Here is a 12,879-nt window from a genome sequence, read left to right on the forward strand (position 1 = left end):
CTGTCACTGAATATGAAGTATGTGTATCAGTTCTGCAGAATGTAAATAACAAATGTTTGCACCACATCCTCCTTTCCTCTCTTTTCCCACAATCTGTCACAAACTCGCCCTCTCTTCATCCCTGTTTCTTATATCCTTTTATGCTCTTTCATTTTTCCCTTTCCTTCCTTGCTCCACTTCATACCTCACTTTTCTCAATTCCCACTGCTACCTGGACTGCATGCATCAAAGGAAGACAAAGTGGTTAGCATTTTATTTTTTGTTCTCTCTGTGTTGTGAATGTGATGTTTGTGCCACATAAATGCTGACCGTGTTCAAATCTGGAGGTGAGATTGTCCGCTTACACACCGACTTCTGCCCCGGAGAGGTGACGTAAACTATATGTTTACTTTCTTTCATGTTGGCCAGACCTGCAATGTCACAGCCGAAAGAAAAGGGTGGAAAAAAACATCAATATCAATTGCAAGAGACTAAGCTACTGGATCGGAGTGAAGCCAGTGTGTGTACAAACCCACTTGTGGATTACTGACTGAACTGAACAGCAGAAGTCCCTGATAGTTCATAGTTTCTGTTAACTATGGTTTTTCAGAGAAATGACTGTACTGTGTGGGGCGGAGCCACCTGGATCTATTGTGTCCTCAGCAGATTTGTTCTCCAGCATAAACCCTGTCTAACTGTGTCCATTGTCTGTCTCCTCCCCCTGCAAAGTGTCTCATAGTGAAGGACAGGGTAAGGCTCGCTGAGTTTCGCTGCATGGGTCACCACTATTGTCTCCCCTCCACACTCGGGTCTGTGCTCATTCACAGCATCAGAACAGGAATTCAGACCCACAATCCGTTTTCTGTGTGACAGATCCTTGTGGATAAGCTGTCCCAGGGTGATCCTGCATCACTACTCTAATTCTGAGAATGAATGCAGACCCTGAAAATTGATCACAGTGGGCAGAGCGAGCATGAGCCGTAACATAGGCTGTCTGCAGGGGCGTCTGAATTGTCTGACCCATCCTGACCCTTCTTCCTATGGCTGTAGGCATGGCTGTGCTGGGAGGGGGCAGTATATAATATAATGTGATAAAACCTTGGCAAAAACAATGATGATAGATTGGCATTTCAGCTGGCATGCTTATAAGAAAGCACTCTACCCTACAAACATTTTATCTGAATGCATTATGAATGCACAATGCCTGTGCATGCTTTCCCTGCCTGTGTGTTTGAGACCAGACCAGCCTTGCCATAGGGAGATGGGAGGGGCCCAGGTACTGTATATGTTCCACTTTGTCCACTTACCACTTCCCCCCACTGCAAACGTGTTGTTACTGCTGCGCCCTGTCAAAGAGATGGTGAAGGGAATGTGAGGGAGCTTTAGTTTGGGATGTTGCACAGCCCGTTGCCCAGGATTCACTGAGTATGTGTTACTTTATAAATGCTCCCAGGTAAGGCAGAAGTGTCAGAGTAGAAAGGATTGACAACCCTGAATGCTATCAGAGTTAGTATCTCTGATGGGCATTTTACTGGTTTTGGGTTTACGCTCCATCAACTCAAGATTAGTGAATGTCCTAAAGGTCTTTCCCTTGGGATATCAAAAGTTACTGTTCAAGCTTCTGCCTTAAGGATGATCCGTTTTCTCCTTTTAAAAGAGTCAGTAGGAACATTAGCCGGGTTTCCTTTCAAATGATCCGCAAATTTTAACCACGTTTTAAAAAAGCGGCAGAACTACATGCAAATTTATGCGCGTTTCCATCCACTACTATTATGCAACAATTAGGAATTGGTTCAATGAGATAGGCAGCAGATGGCGCTAATTGTCCAGTCAGGTGCCATTACACCACTGCAGAAGAAGAGGGGGCAATGAAATGGTGTTATTAAATAAGTCAAACCATCAAAGCTCCAAAAAAGAAATAGTGTAATAAATGGATATATTGGAAAGTTTGGTGACGGAGAGCAAATGTTTGTATCTTGTATTAATTCCATTGCAGCCTCCTCATTGGTCCACGCATAAAGACATTTTTGTCTGCCTGAACTGAGAAAACATTTTAAAAATTTGTTTTTAAAAATATGCATTCAAAATAGCTGGATGGAAACCCAGGTGACAACTCATCAAGCACATTTTAGGTTGATCATACCTAACTTTCTATAGCTGATGAAATCTACTAGCAGAAGCTGTCCGCTAAGTTTTAACTATGGCATAGCTGTCACGCTATCATGAAGGGAGGGGTTGGCAAATGTCGGTTCATGTTGTTGTAGCACAAGCAGTCATCGTTTTACTGGTGGTGCTGTGCGTGGTTTCTTGCCTTAAAAGAAAAAGGAATCATGGAGAGAATAGGTTCTTTAGGCCCTAATAGAGTTCATATGAGTTATGCTTGCTCTTAAAGATCAAAGTAATAATTCTTCATTAAAACAAATAGACCTTTGTTTTATATTTTGTTGACTTGTGTACTTAAATGATCCTAAATGTTTCCAACAGTGTTCAAATCCAGAGAAATCAGACATTTCATTATTGTAGTCTTTCATTTGTGCCATTATTCGCTTTACCTGTGGTTTTGCCAGGTTCTGCTCTCCCTTCCGGGGCAAACAAAATATGATAAAGGAAAAAGACACTGTTAGCAAGTTAGCCAGTGAGCTGCCGTTTCATCTACTGTTCGTATTGGTCAATCATGATGGATCACTGGATCATGTTTAGTCATTGCCGTTTGATGTGTAACATGAATAAAACTTTAATACATTCCTTCATCTGTGGACGTGATTTGGCCTGAGTTGCGTTGATTTTCATGAGCAATGGTGGTGAAGACAACAACTCCCATGATCCCAAGCTGCTCCATGATGTTATCAAATTAGATCTTTTGTTATTGTTTTTATTGAGAGACCTCAAGTGGCAGAAGAAACATATTGTACGTGTAAAGCCATTAAATTTCCTGTCCTGGGTGTACCCTACCTCTCGTCCATGTCTGCTGGGATTGGCTCCAGCCCCCCCGCTAATCTCAAGATGGTGAAGTTAGTGGTGGATATTTTCATTGTCTGGATCTAATGGTCACTTATTTGACAAAAACACAAAACAAAATACCTCATTAAATACCAACAGTTTCAAGTTTAAATTAATTTCAGTATGTGCCAGAAAGGCTAAGCTATACCTGAAGTTTGTGCAGGAGCTGATGTGTATTTCAAAGCCCTGTGTCAACTTGCCCTGCTATTTCTCTTATACTGGTGTTATAGCTTGTTAATGGCTGAGTGCTTGTCTATGTCTGCTTAATGTCAGCTCCAGATGGCCTCCAGAAACTGAACCAACCACTCACCGATTTTTCTCCTTTGTAGAGGAGCACTGCCTCCTAGTGGAGTGCAGACTGGCGCTGGCACCGAACACACACTAACACACACACACACACACACACACACACACACACACACACACACACACACACACACACACACACACACACACACACACACACAAACAAATGTACACAAGTACTGAATATACCGTAATCACTCAATTTAAGTCAAGCCCATAGGAAGCACGGTGATCTCGTTCTCCTGTGCCAATATTAATGGTAATTTATACCAAATTAAGGATTTTGTATGATAATCTGGGCCGAATCGATGCCTTGTGTTATTGGCAGGGTAAAACACAGAGTATTATTCTCTCATGAATTATTCAGCACATGACTTCAGCTCTTATATTTATTTGTAAGTATATGGCCCCTGTGTGGCCCACTATCTACCACTGACGCTCACACACACACACACACACACACACACACACACACACACACACACACACACACACACACACACACACACACACACACACATGCCCAGATTCACACTGAGACAGTCGCACACAGAGTCTCGCTCGCTCACTGCATCAAGCTGACACTGCACTTCTTACTGGAAGGGAGGATGCACTGCATAATTTCAATCATGTTCCTCAGTAATAGATGACTAACCCACTGCTCTCTGCTCCTCCTACTACACTCCGCTCTACTCATACACACACACACAAACACACAGCACATATACACACACACACACTCTCTCTCTCTCTCTCTCTCTCTCTCTCTCTCTCTCTCTCTCTCTCTCTCTCTCTTCAATTCAAACCTTTGTTTTCCAGACATACTCTGTGTGAACTTAAAATATGTTTGTACTTGTGCAATTAACATTTTATGTAACAATTTCAATGGTGAAATGAGGCATATTAAAAAAGAATATAATATGGGGAATGCACTACACAATTATACAGTAAACACTAAAATAATTGCTTAGACTCTAAGCTTGTTTAGACAAACCCTACATATTGTGATGGTGTGGTTTCCTGAGGAATGAGATGTTTCTGGTTTGCTCCTTCACAGTTTTATCTTCAGATTAAGTTTTGGCTTGTTTGCAAGTATTGCATTACTGTTTTGAAGGGCCCATATTGTGTAAAATACATTTTCTGGGACTTAACTATCCGTAATGACTTGTAGGGGTCAGTATGGACCCTCAAAGTATGACAACAGTCACTCCGCCGACTTTTTCACTCAGTCCATTCGAAGAAATATGTTATCGAAACGTCGCGTTCGTACTTCCTCCCCCGTATGAGTCATATGGGATCGCACTTGTCTCTCAGCCCCACCCAGCCGGTACCAGTCCAGCCTCCGAACCCACCGCCCCTCCCCACCTCCACCACCTCCACCACCAGCACCCCCCCTTCCTCCCCTCCACACCGAACGCGACACCAAGCAGACTTGTTGCTGAACTAGCAGCTTGTTCTAAGGTGAACAACTGATGGTGCTACTTCTGAGTTATTTTCCAACAAAAATAAACATTTCAATCACATTTATATTATCATGAACATAATTATTAGCTTCTGAGGCTTGAATAAATTGCTTCAAGAGTGGAGAGCAATAGCGAAGGGGAAGCAGATAGGGAAGAGTCTTCTCCATGATATTGACATCAGAAATGTAAAAGCCGCGTGGATTTAAAGCCACTACAGCTCTGCTTTTCTTTCAGCCGCCCTCACCACTGAATGCATATGGTCTGCTTGCAGGGTTGATCTACTACCGTATTAGGGGAAATGGAGCATTATGCCTTTTTGCGGCCGTCTTTCATCCCACCATTCAGGATTTACCATTCCCTGAACGATAGCAGTTTACACCCAGCGCTGCCTCATATGTCAATCTGTCGAGGTGTGTGTGTGTGTGTTGAGAGTAGGGTCACTGCACATGCTGACTGAAAGCCAACCACCCCTTCCCCACTGCTCCTCTACCCCCAAGGCTCCTATTCATTCTGCCCATTTAAGGAAAAGCTGATGTCCACACATTTCGGGCTTAAATGAATGCTGCTCTCGCCGTGAGCTGCTGTTGAATGCCGCTGCGGTCGGCAGGGCTGCGGTGGCGCACGCCTTCACCTTCACCGTTTTGTCAGCAGATGGATGGAGCGGTGCTGGGGGTGGGAGATGAAGGAAAAGAGGCCAGGGGACAGAGGAGTATGAGTGACAGGTGTGTGGTGTCTTCATTTGTAAAGTCAGCCAGGTGTGTCAGTGGAGCCAGAAGGTGAGCAGATATAAGAGGAAATTAGAAAGGAAATGGGTAGAGCAAAATAGAAATGGAAGTGTAGGAAAAGAGAGGGGAGGAAGGAGAAGAAAGAGAGAAAAGGAACAGAGGATGGAAAAGGAAATAAAGGGCAAGGAAAGGAGAATAATTAAAAGAGAGGAGAGAAAAGCAAAGTGAAGGGGGAGGAAAGGAGGGAAGAGGGAGAGGGGAACAAGGAAAGGAAATAACAAGAAAAAATGAAGAGGAAAAGAGAGAAAAACCTGTGTGTCAATATGAACAGGTACACACATTCACACACACACACACACACACACACACACACACACACACACACACACACACACACACACACACACACACACACGTGACCACATGGGGACAGAGACCTAAATTTGTTTCCTGGTGACCTACTGTAACCTTTACCTTAACCTAACCTCAACCATAACCACTGACCCAAAAAACGGCCGTTTGATAGCCAAGTATTAAAGGCGCATACCACATGGGCATATACACCTCTCTCGGTCGGCTGGACCATTTACAGCGTGTTCACTCTCTCACCCTGCTTCCTCTCTCTCTTTTACTGCGTTTATCAAAATAAAGTCAAAAAAAGCATCAAAAGTATACTTGAAAAAATCTGCCTTTGCCTATTTAGGGACACTCCTTTTGTCCCAAATTGGACAAGCTATCCCCAGTTGGTCCCCAAAGGTAGCCAATGACAGGAAGACAGCCACATGCTTTCTCCCTTTTTCCCTCACTGGCTCCTCTCTGTGATTTGGTTACCATGGAGAAGCATATTTTTTAGGCTGAAGGAGGTTGACATTATTACATGACAGCAATGGCACTGCTTATTCTCCACACATACACACACACATCTTGCCTCCAGGCAGTCGCCCACGCCACGCTCTTCTAGGCAAGAACATTTTAAAAATGTCCTACATAGCGTACCCATATCTCCACACATACAAACACATTCTCACGGCACATCTCGCACCACAACACGCAGTGAGGCAGCGAGATGAACTCGAGGTGACACTAAAGCGGGCCGCCCCTGGACGGAAGGAGCTGATTGGTCGGCATTGCTGAGAATCTGGCATCATGCTCCGGCTGGTCCAGCAGCGCACACACACACACACACACACACACACACACACACACACACACACACACACACACACACACACACACACACACACACACACACACACACACACACACACACACACACACTATTGGGTGATGCTTCTGCATCATATGTACACAAACACACACACTTGGTTCACACACAATTAATTCCCACACTATCTTTCAGGCTATCCAGGAACACAGCACACAATCATCCAGTAAAGGATTATATGTATTATATGCTTTGTGTGCATGCGTGTGTGTGTGAATATGTGTGTGTGCCCATGTGTTCTACAACCATTTATTGTTTACTACCCTCCCCCTCTGCAATGTGGGCTTTAAAGCAAATTACAAGTAAGGCGTGCCATTAGAAAATGAGATCTTTTTGTCTCTTGCTTTGAGATCACACTGGGCTTGAACAGCCGGATGTGTTTTCTTCTACAGTATATGATGCTCTCACTCGTGGATTAAGTTTGTGGATTAGAGCATTTACTCCTCCTCGTTGGCTGTGACAAGCAAACCAAACTAACTGTAGTTGGAGCCCATTGCAATAAATCTGTTGAACCCAGGGTTTGGGTAATGCAAAGTTACCTGAATGTATTACAGTGTGTCCTTAAATAGAATAATTCTTTAGTTTTAGTATGTTTATTTGTTTTTTTGATTGATTTTCATCTTGGGAACAACTTGCAACAGCATTTTATTTTATTTTTGTATCGGGCAAGATGCACCTCAGTTTCTGGTGACATCGAACATGACTCATCGTGACAAAAAACTGATTCAAATTCCTCTCCTGGCAATGGGAAAATAGTTAATCACCTTTTTGAATGAGCATTCCTGCAAATTTTTGTGAAAAAGAAGTATAGCTGTACAAAAACTTGGTGCTTGGCAGCTTTGACACTTTGATCCAACACATTTCTGTTGGCATTAATAGAATACTGAAGTTTAATACCAGCCCTACTCAGTGAAGCATCATAGACTGCATAAAAAGATGGAGGATGCCTTTCCACATCCTCTCACTATTCACAAATGAAACGAGGTCCCGCCGACACATGCTCAACCAATAGCAAGTATTTTTTGAGAAAAAAGGTGGGGGTTTTTGACTGCAGCTAGCCACCAGGGGGCGATCAACATGCTTTTTTGGGCACTGTCATGTCATCCATCTCTTATATACAGTCTATAGGTCAGTCAGAACAGTCAGACGTTACGTATTGGATCGGTTGATTGGCTCCTGTCTTTTGCAGCTTTACAATGAGTGGCTCATTCAATATTGTATAATTAATGTTATCCTATCATATTCATTCAGGTGTGCAGCGTGGACATTATGAAACCTCCCCACCGTTACTCTGATGATCAAAACAGTGCAGTATGATGTCAGAACCTCCACCACTCCAGCGTGCTCCTTATTTGTTGTTTTGTGTTGTAACTGAGACTCTTTTTTTCCTATGGGGGTTCTGCTTGTTTGATTCAGAACCCACTCAAAGAGCTGAGCCTTTTTCTATAGGTATATAAATACTTGTTATGGATGTTCTCGTCTGTGACATGAGTGTCTGTTACTGAAATTCTTTTTGAGTATGGAGTGTGCCGTCTGAAATGTACGGTGGCCAAGACGTCTTACAGAAAGCACATTAACAAAAAAAACTGAAGAAAAAGCCTCTTCACAACTGCAAAAGTGACAACACAACAACAAAAGCCACAAAACAGAAACACAATAACAATTGAAGAGAGCGACAATGTATGTTGTGTGGTGCTTTTCCTTTTGGATCCTCCAAGCACCTGCACCCTAACCTCAAATAGACAAGCATCACATTTTAAGCGGCGACAGACTTGTCCGGGCGTGCTACAGGTTAGAAGTTAGGAGTTGTGAGCTGGTATTGTCAGCCGATGATGAGTTGAATAATGGTGAGGAGCTGAAAGGATTACTAGCCACCGCTAATCTGTGGCCCCTCAGCTGAGGTAAAGAGGTGGAGAAAGGCAGAGAGAGAGAGAGAGAGAGCGGTGTGTAGCTGGGCGGCTGCCTGACAGCTGTGGGCCGTGCAGGCACTGGATTTACTTTAGATTAGTCTGGACATGCGCCAACTAGGATTCAATCAGGCCATGATGAATGTGCTTTGGTGCGCTGAAGGCTAACTGCTAACTGCTAACTGCTGAGCTGACCGCTAACAGTCCATCCCATCGGCCGCCTGCGGAGTCATGTATTGGGGTTTTCCTCGTAACCCAGGGAGGTTTTGTTTTCAGATTGGGTCAAGATTTTGACGTGGAATACAAGGGACGACTGAGTTTTGACTCGTTTTGGATTTACTCGCTGAAAAATAAACCGCTGGGATTATATATACGGACGGAGATAAATCCTGTTGTTCTGTGGAAGTGAGGTGATATTCAGTAGCCATGGCAACATGTGAGTATTTGATGTTATCACATTTAGAGGCTGAAGAATAGAATTTTATCATTTCTTCTCAACATGTCAACATTGCCCAGTTGTAATGGGGCATTTTATAGAACTGTACAGGTTAAATCACAGAAAACCCTTGACAAGAATAGTGTTAATATTCCTCCTTTGAGGTAAAACCAATATGCATACAGTTTAATTTTCGGTTCATGTTTCCTTCCTCTTTTTTAACTACTGTGTCACTGTGATGTTGGTAGCCCTTGCAATTGAGATGTTTTTATTATATCACCAATATGATCATAATGGCAGCTTTTTTATTAGTCGCCCATAAAAACACAACCTTTAAAGGTCTTTCTGTAGTTAAAAAATAAAAAAAATAAAAAAAACATACCATAGCCACTAAGTTGTGTTCACTGATGATGGTTAAGAGTGCACACATCTGTATATACTGTATGAGTGCATTTAAAATTTCGATTAGCTGGAGTAACAGAGAGGGAAAAGCATGAAGTCAATGTGTTGAACTTGGGATTGTTAGTTTTCTGTTAGGATGAGCAATTGTTGTATGTGAGTAGAAAGACATCTATTTGTGAAATTCCACTTTTAGAGGAAGCTTTATCTGCTTTCATAAAAGTTCAGCATACTGCGTTTGTTTGGTTCTCGGCTTGGTGTTCGGTAAAAATGATTTGTGTTGTGTAAATGTGGGACTGTACCACTGAGTTTTGTGTCACAGGCATGCCTGACCACTTCTTTTGTTAACTCCATTCAGTTATTATTCTCTTTGCAAACACCTCCTGTCGTTTTAACCCCTGTAGGTAATGTGGGTATGCAACCTGTGCCGTAAGCAGCAGGAGATTCTCACCAAATCAGGAGAATGGTTTTCGGGGTCAGGTGTGCGGCCCGGGAGCCTGGGCAGCTCCTTGAACGACCCAACCGCGGGAGGTGAGGCCCAACGGGACAGGAAGCTACTCCGCTCCAGGTCCCAAGCCCCGCCCTCCAGCACCAACACCAGCACAGGGCCAGACGGGACACAGCTGCCTGCTGGTATCACTGCTGCCAAGGGTGCTGACACCATGCCTGACTCTCGCTCCCAAAGTGAACCACCCAGAGAAAAGTAAGGCATCAAAGGATACAAATACAACTTCTGTGATATACTTGTTCTTTATACTGCCACTGGAGGATGTTTTACATTAACAAATTGTACCTTTTTTCTTATTAATATGATAAGAATTGGTGAAAGAGAACTACATTTTTTTAAACAAAGAAAGCCTACAATGCTTTGAGGCTCAGGACCCATTTTTATGGTATATTGGCAGAGGCTGCTGTTGTTTTTTAATCCCTGGGGTAAGAAAAAAATAGATCTGTGTCTGTTCTAGCTTAACCCGTGGAAAAGCTAGGTCACAGATTTTTAGTCTTGAGAGGTCTTTGATTCAATCCCTTTGTTGTTATTTGGTGGGTGAGTTAGGTAAGAATTCATCCGTCTCAAGTTGATTAGTAGAATGTGCAATCTGTTCACACAAAAAACGGCTGAGCCAAGGTTTTACAAATATAGAAAGGAATGTGCTTAGCGCAAGTTATTTCTGTCTCTTCTCAGCATTTTATTCATATAACAAATTCCGCTTTTGCACACCTGTGCTAATGGAAGTGGTGCACCTGTGCCTCTGACTATATGATACATGTGTGTAACAAATTATCCTCTCGTTCAGGAAAAGGCCAGTTTCCCTCCATGAACAAAATGGTAAGGGAGGCATGGGGCGTGGTAGTGGCCGGAGACCTGCTGGGAAGTTGTCATCTCAGTCATCCTTGGATGAGCGGGTTCCCAGTGACAGAGGAGAAAGAAGACTGGGAGACGGACGCAGGCTGGAGAAGATCCATTCTCAGGACTACGAGGATGGAGAGGGGAACTTGGGTCGTTTAGAAACACACCGGAGACGCCCAGAGGATGAAGAGCAGAGGGAGCGGCAGCGACGTGAGGAGGAGTTCCAGAATCGTTATCGCAGTGACCCCAATCTGGCCCGATACCCAGTGAAACCGCAGAAGGAGGAGCAGGAAATGCGCATGCATGCTAAGGTGTCCAAAGTACGGCATGAACGACGACACAGTGATCTAGCAATCAACGAAGTTGGATTGGGACCTGGTGAAGGAGGAGGCAGCGCATGTGAGGTGCCTGAAAACCGTCTGTCCAGGAGGGGTGGGGGTGGGGAAGGAGACCGCAAGGTCCTGGAGAACCACCGAGCCTACTCTGTGGATAGGACCGTGGGGGTTGGAGGGGGGCCTCCACCTGCTGGAGGCGGATTGAAATCAGGGCCCCAACCTGGGGGACCGGTGCCTCCAGACTGGGGTCTGAACAAGGGCCGTCTAGAACCGGGTACAATACGGACACCAAGGGACAAAGGTGGGGATAACCTGTTGAGGAAGGACTCCCAGAGCTCGGACCAGTCTGAATCTTTGCGGCCACCCCCTCCACGTTCATACAAGAGCAAACGTGGAGTCAACAAGCGGCAGATGTCCATCAGCAGCTCAGAGGAGGAGGGCGGCTCCACGCCTGAGTACACCAGCTGTGAGGACGTGGACATGGAGAGCGTCAGTGAGAAAGGTCAGTTAGACAGATGTGTTCACTGTACGAGTTTCCGAAACTATCTAACGATCCCAACTTACACACCTTGCATTGTTTGCTATTTGTCACAGTTCCTTAGATTTATTTGTTTAAGCTGATTTTATCACCAAAAGATGGTTTTGAGCTGCTGTAGTTCTCACCTACCTCACATGTCCATCCCTAATCTGCACATGATTCTCATTCTGTGTAGGAATCATAAAGGGCCATAATCAGTCTATATTAGTTGTATTCTCATCATTGTCACGAGCATTTTCAGACTGTATCACCTCGATATACTCAGTGTAGTGTGAGCTGGATTAGAACCACAGCATCAATAGGTAATAGTTAATACTCTTAAGAAATATAAAGATCCTGAATATATTTAAAACACATATTTCATCTGGAAATAGCAGATGAAATTAAATAAGGAATTAAATAATCCTTACACAATTAGGTCCAGGAAGGAAGCCTGCTGAAGCTGAAGCTGCTCTCCATTTTCCCAAGCTTAATGGTTGTATCCTCCTAAAATAGACTTGGTAGTAGAGTTATGACAATGTGCAAAAAAAAAAGAGAGGGACATTTTGGCTCATAATATTATTATAATACCAACACATGCTAATTTCGGACAGTAAAACTATAGGATAAGTGACAGGATGAAGCACTCTCCCATCCCACAGTGCATTACTATCCCTGTGTGTCATCTACACCTCTGTGCTGTGGCTAAACCCTGCTGCTCTCAGGACAGCGCTCATATATTTGGAGAGTCCCTGTGATTTAGGCCAGCAGATTTGTGGAATTAGGTCAGTGGCTCGCTTGCTATGTAATGCTTCACAAACAGCCAGCTGCAACCAGCCAACCACCAATGGACCACCAGCTAAAAACCAAGCCTGCTTGTGGTTGCATGCTGCTCAGATGCTGGTGATGGCTTTGGTACCTGTGTGTTTTTGCAGCTCATTGCGATGCTAGGCCGCAATAAAGAAAGCCACGTGAGAGTGTTTGAGTTCAAGAGGCAGAGATAGCTGTGCTCTGACAGCTTATCTCTCTCACTGGTCACAGAAGGGCCGGTTCCAGATGTTTTAATCCAGATTACTATAACCCAGGGACTGGTAATGGGTAGATGGTGTGGATTGGGATTATTAGCTGTTTTAAACACTCTTTAGCTAGCTGGAACTCAAAACAGGATGTCTCTCTTTACCCTCATCTGTGGCGTGTGGCACGTTTTGCAGGATCATGTATTGTATGTTTTGTCACATA

The 12,879-nt window shown here is 43.9% G+C and overlaps 1 protein-coding gene across 26 annotated transcripts in view; it reads left to right on the top strand.

Moving 5' to 3' along the window:
- The window catches only part of rims1b (regulating synaptic membrane exocytosis 1b), a 71,929-nt gene that overhangs the window by 25,310 nt on the left and 33,740 nt on the right, over positions 1-12,879 (top strand). For 21 of the 26 annotated variants that reach the window (XM_047344334.1, XM_035183176.2, XM_047344277.1 and 18 more), the window contains exons 3-5: positions 232-243; positions 9,845-10,143; positions 10,736-11,625. In XM_047344334.1, the coding sequence (XP_047200290.1) occupies positions 232-243; positions 9,845-10,143; positions 10,736-11,625 (1,201 nt within the window). Of the gene's footprint in view, positions 1-231; positions 244-8,590; positions 9,042-9,844; positions 10,144-10,735; positions 11,626-12,879 lie in introns of those variants that run through there. The other 5 variants (XM_035183184.2, XM_047344303.1, XM_047344340.1 and 2 more) reach the window with 2 other exon arrangements.

Source organism: Hippoglossus stenolepis, chromosome 2 (assembly GCF_022539355.2).
Source record: "Hippoglossus stenolepis isolate QCI-W04-F060 chromosome 2, HSTE1.2, whole genome shotgun sequence".
Taxonomy (NCBI): Eukaryota; Metazoa; Chordata; class Actinopteri; order Pleuronectiformes; family Pleuronectidae; genus Hippoglossus; species Hippoglossus stenolepis.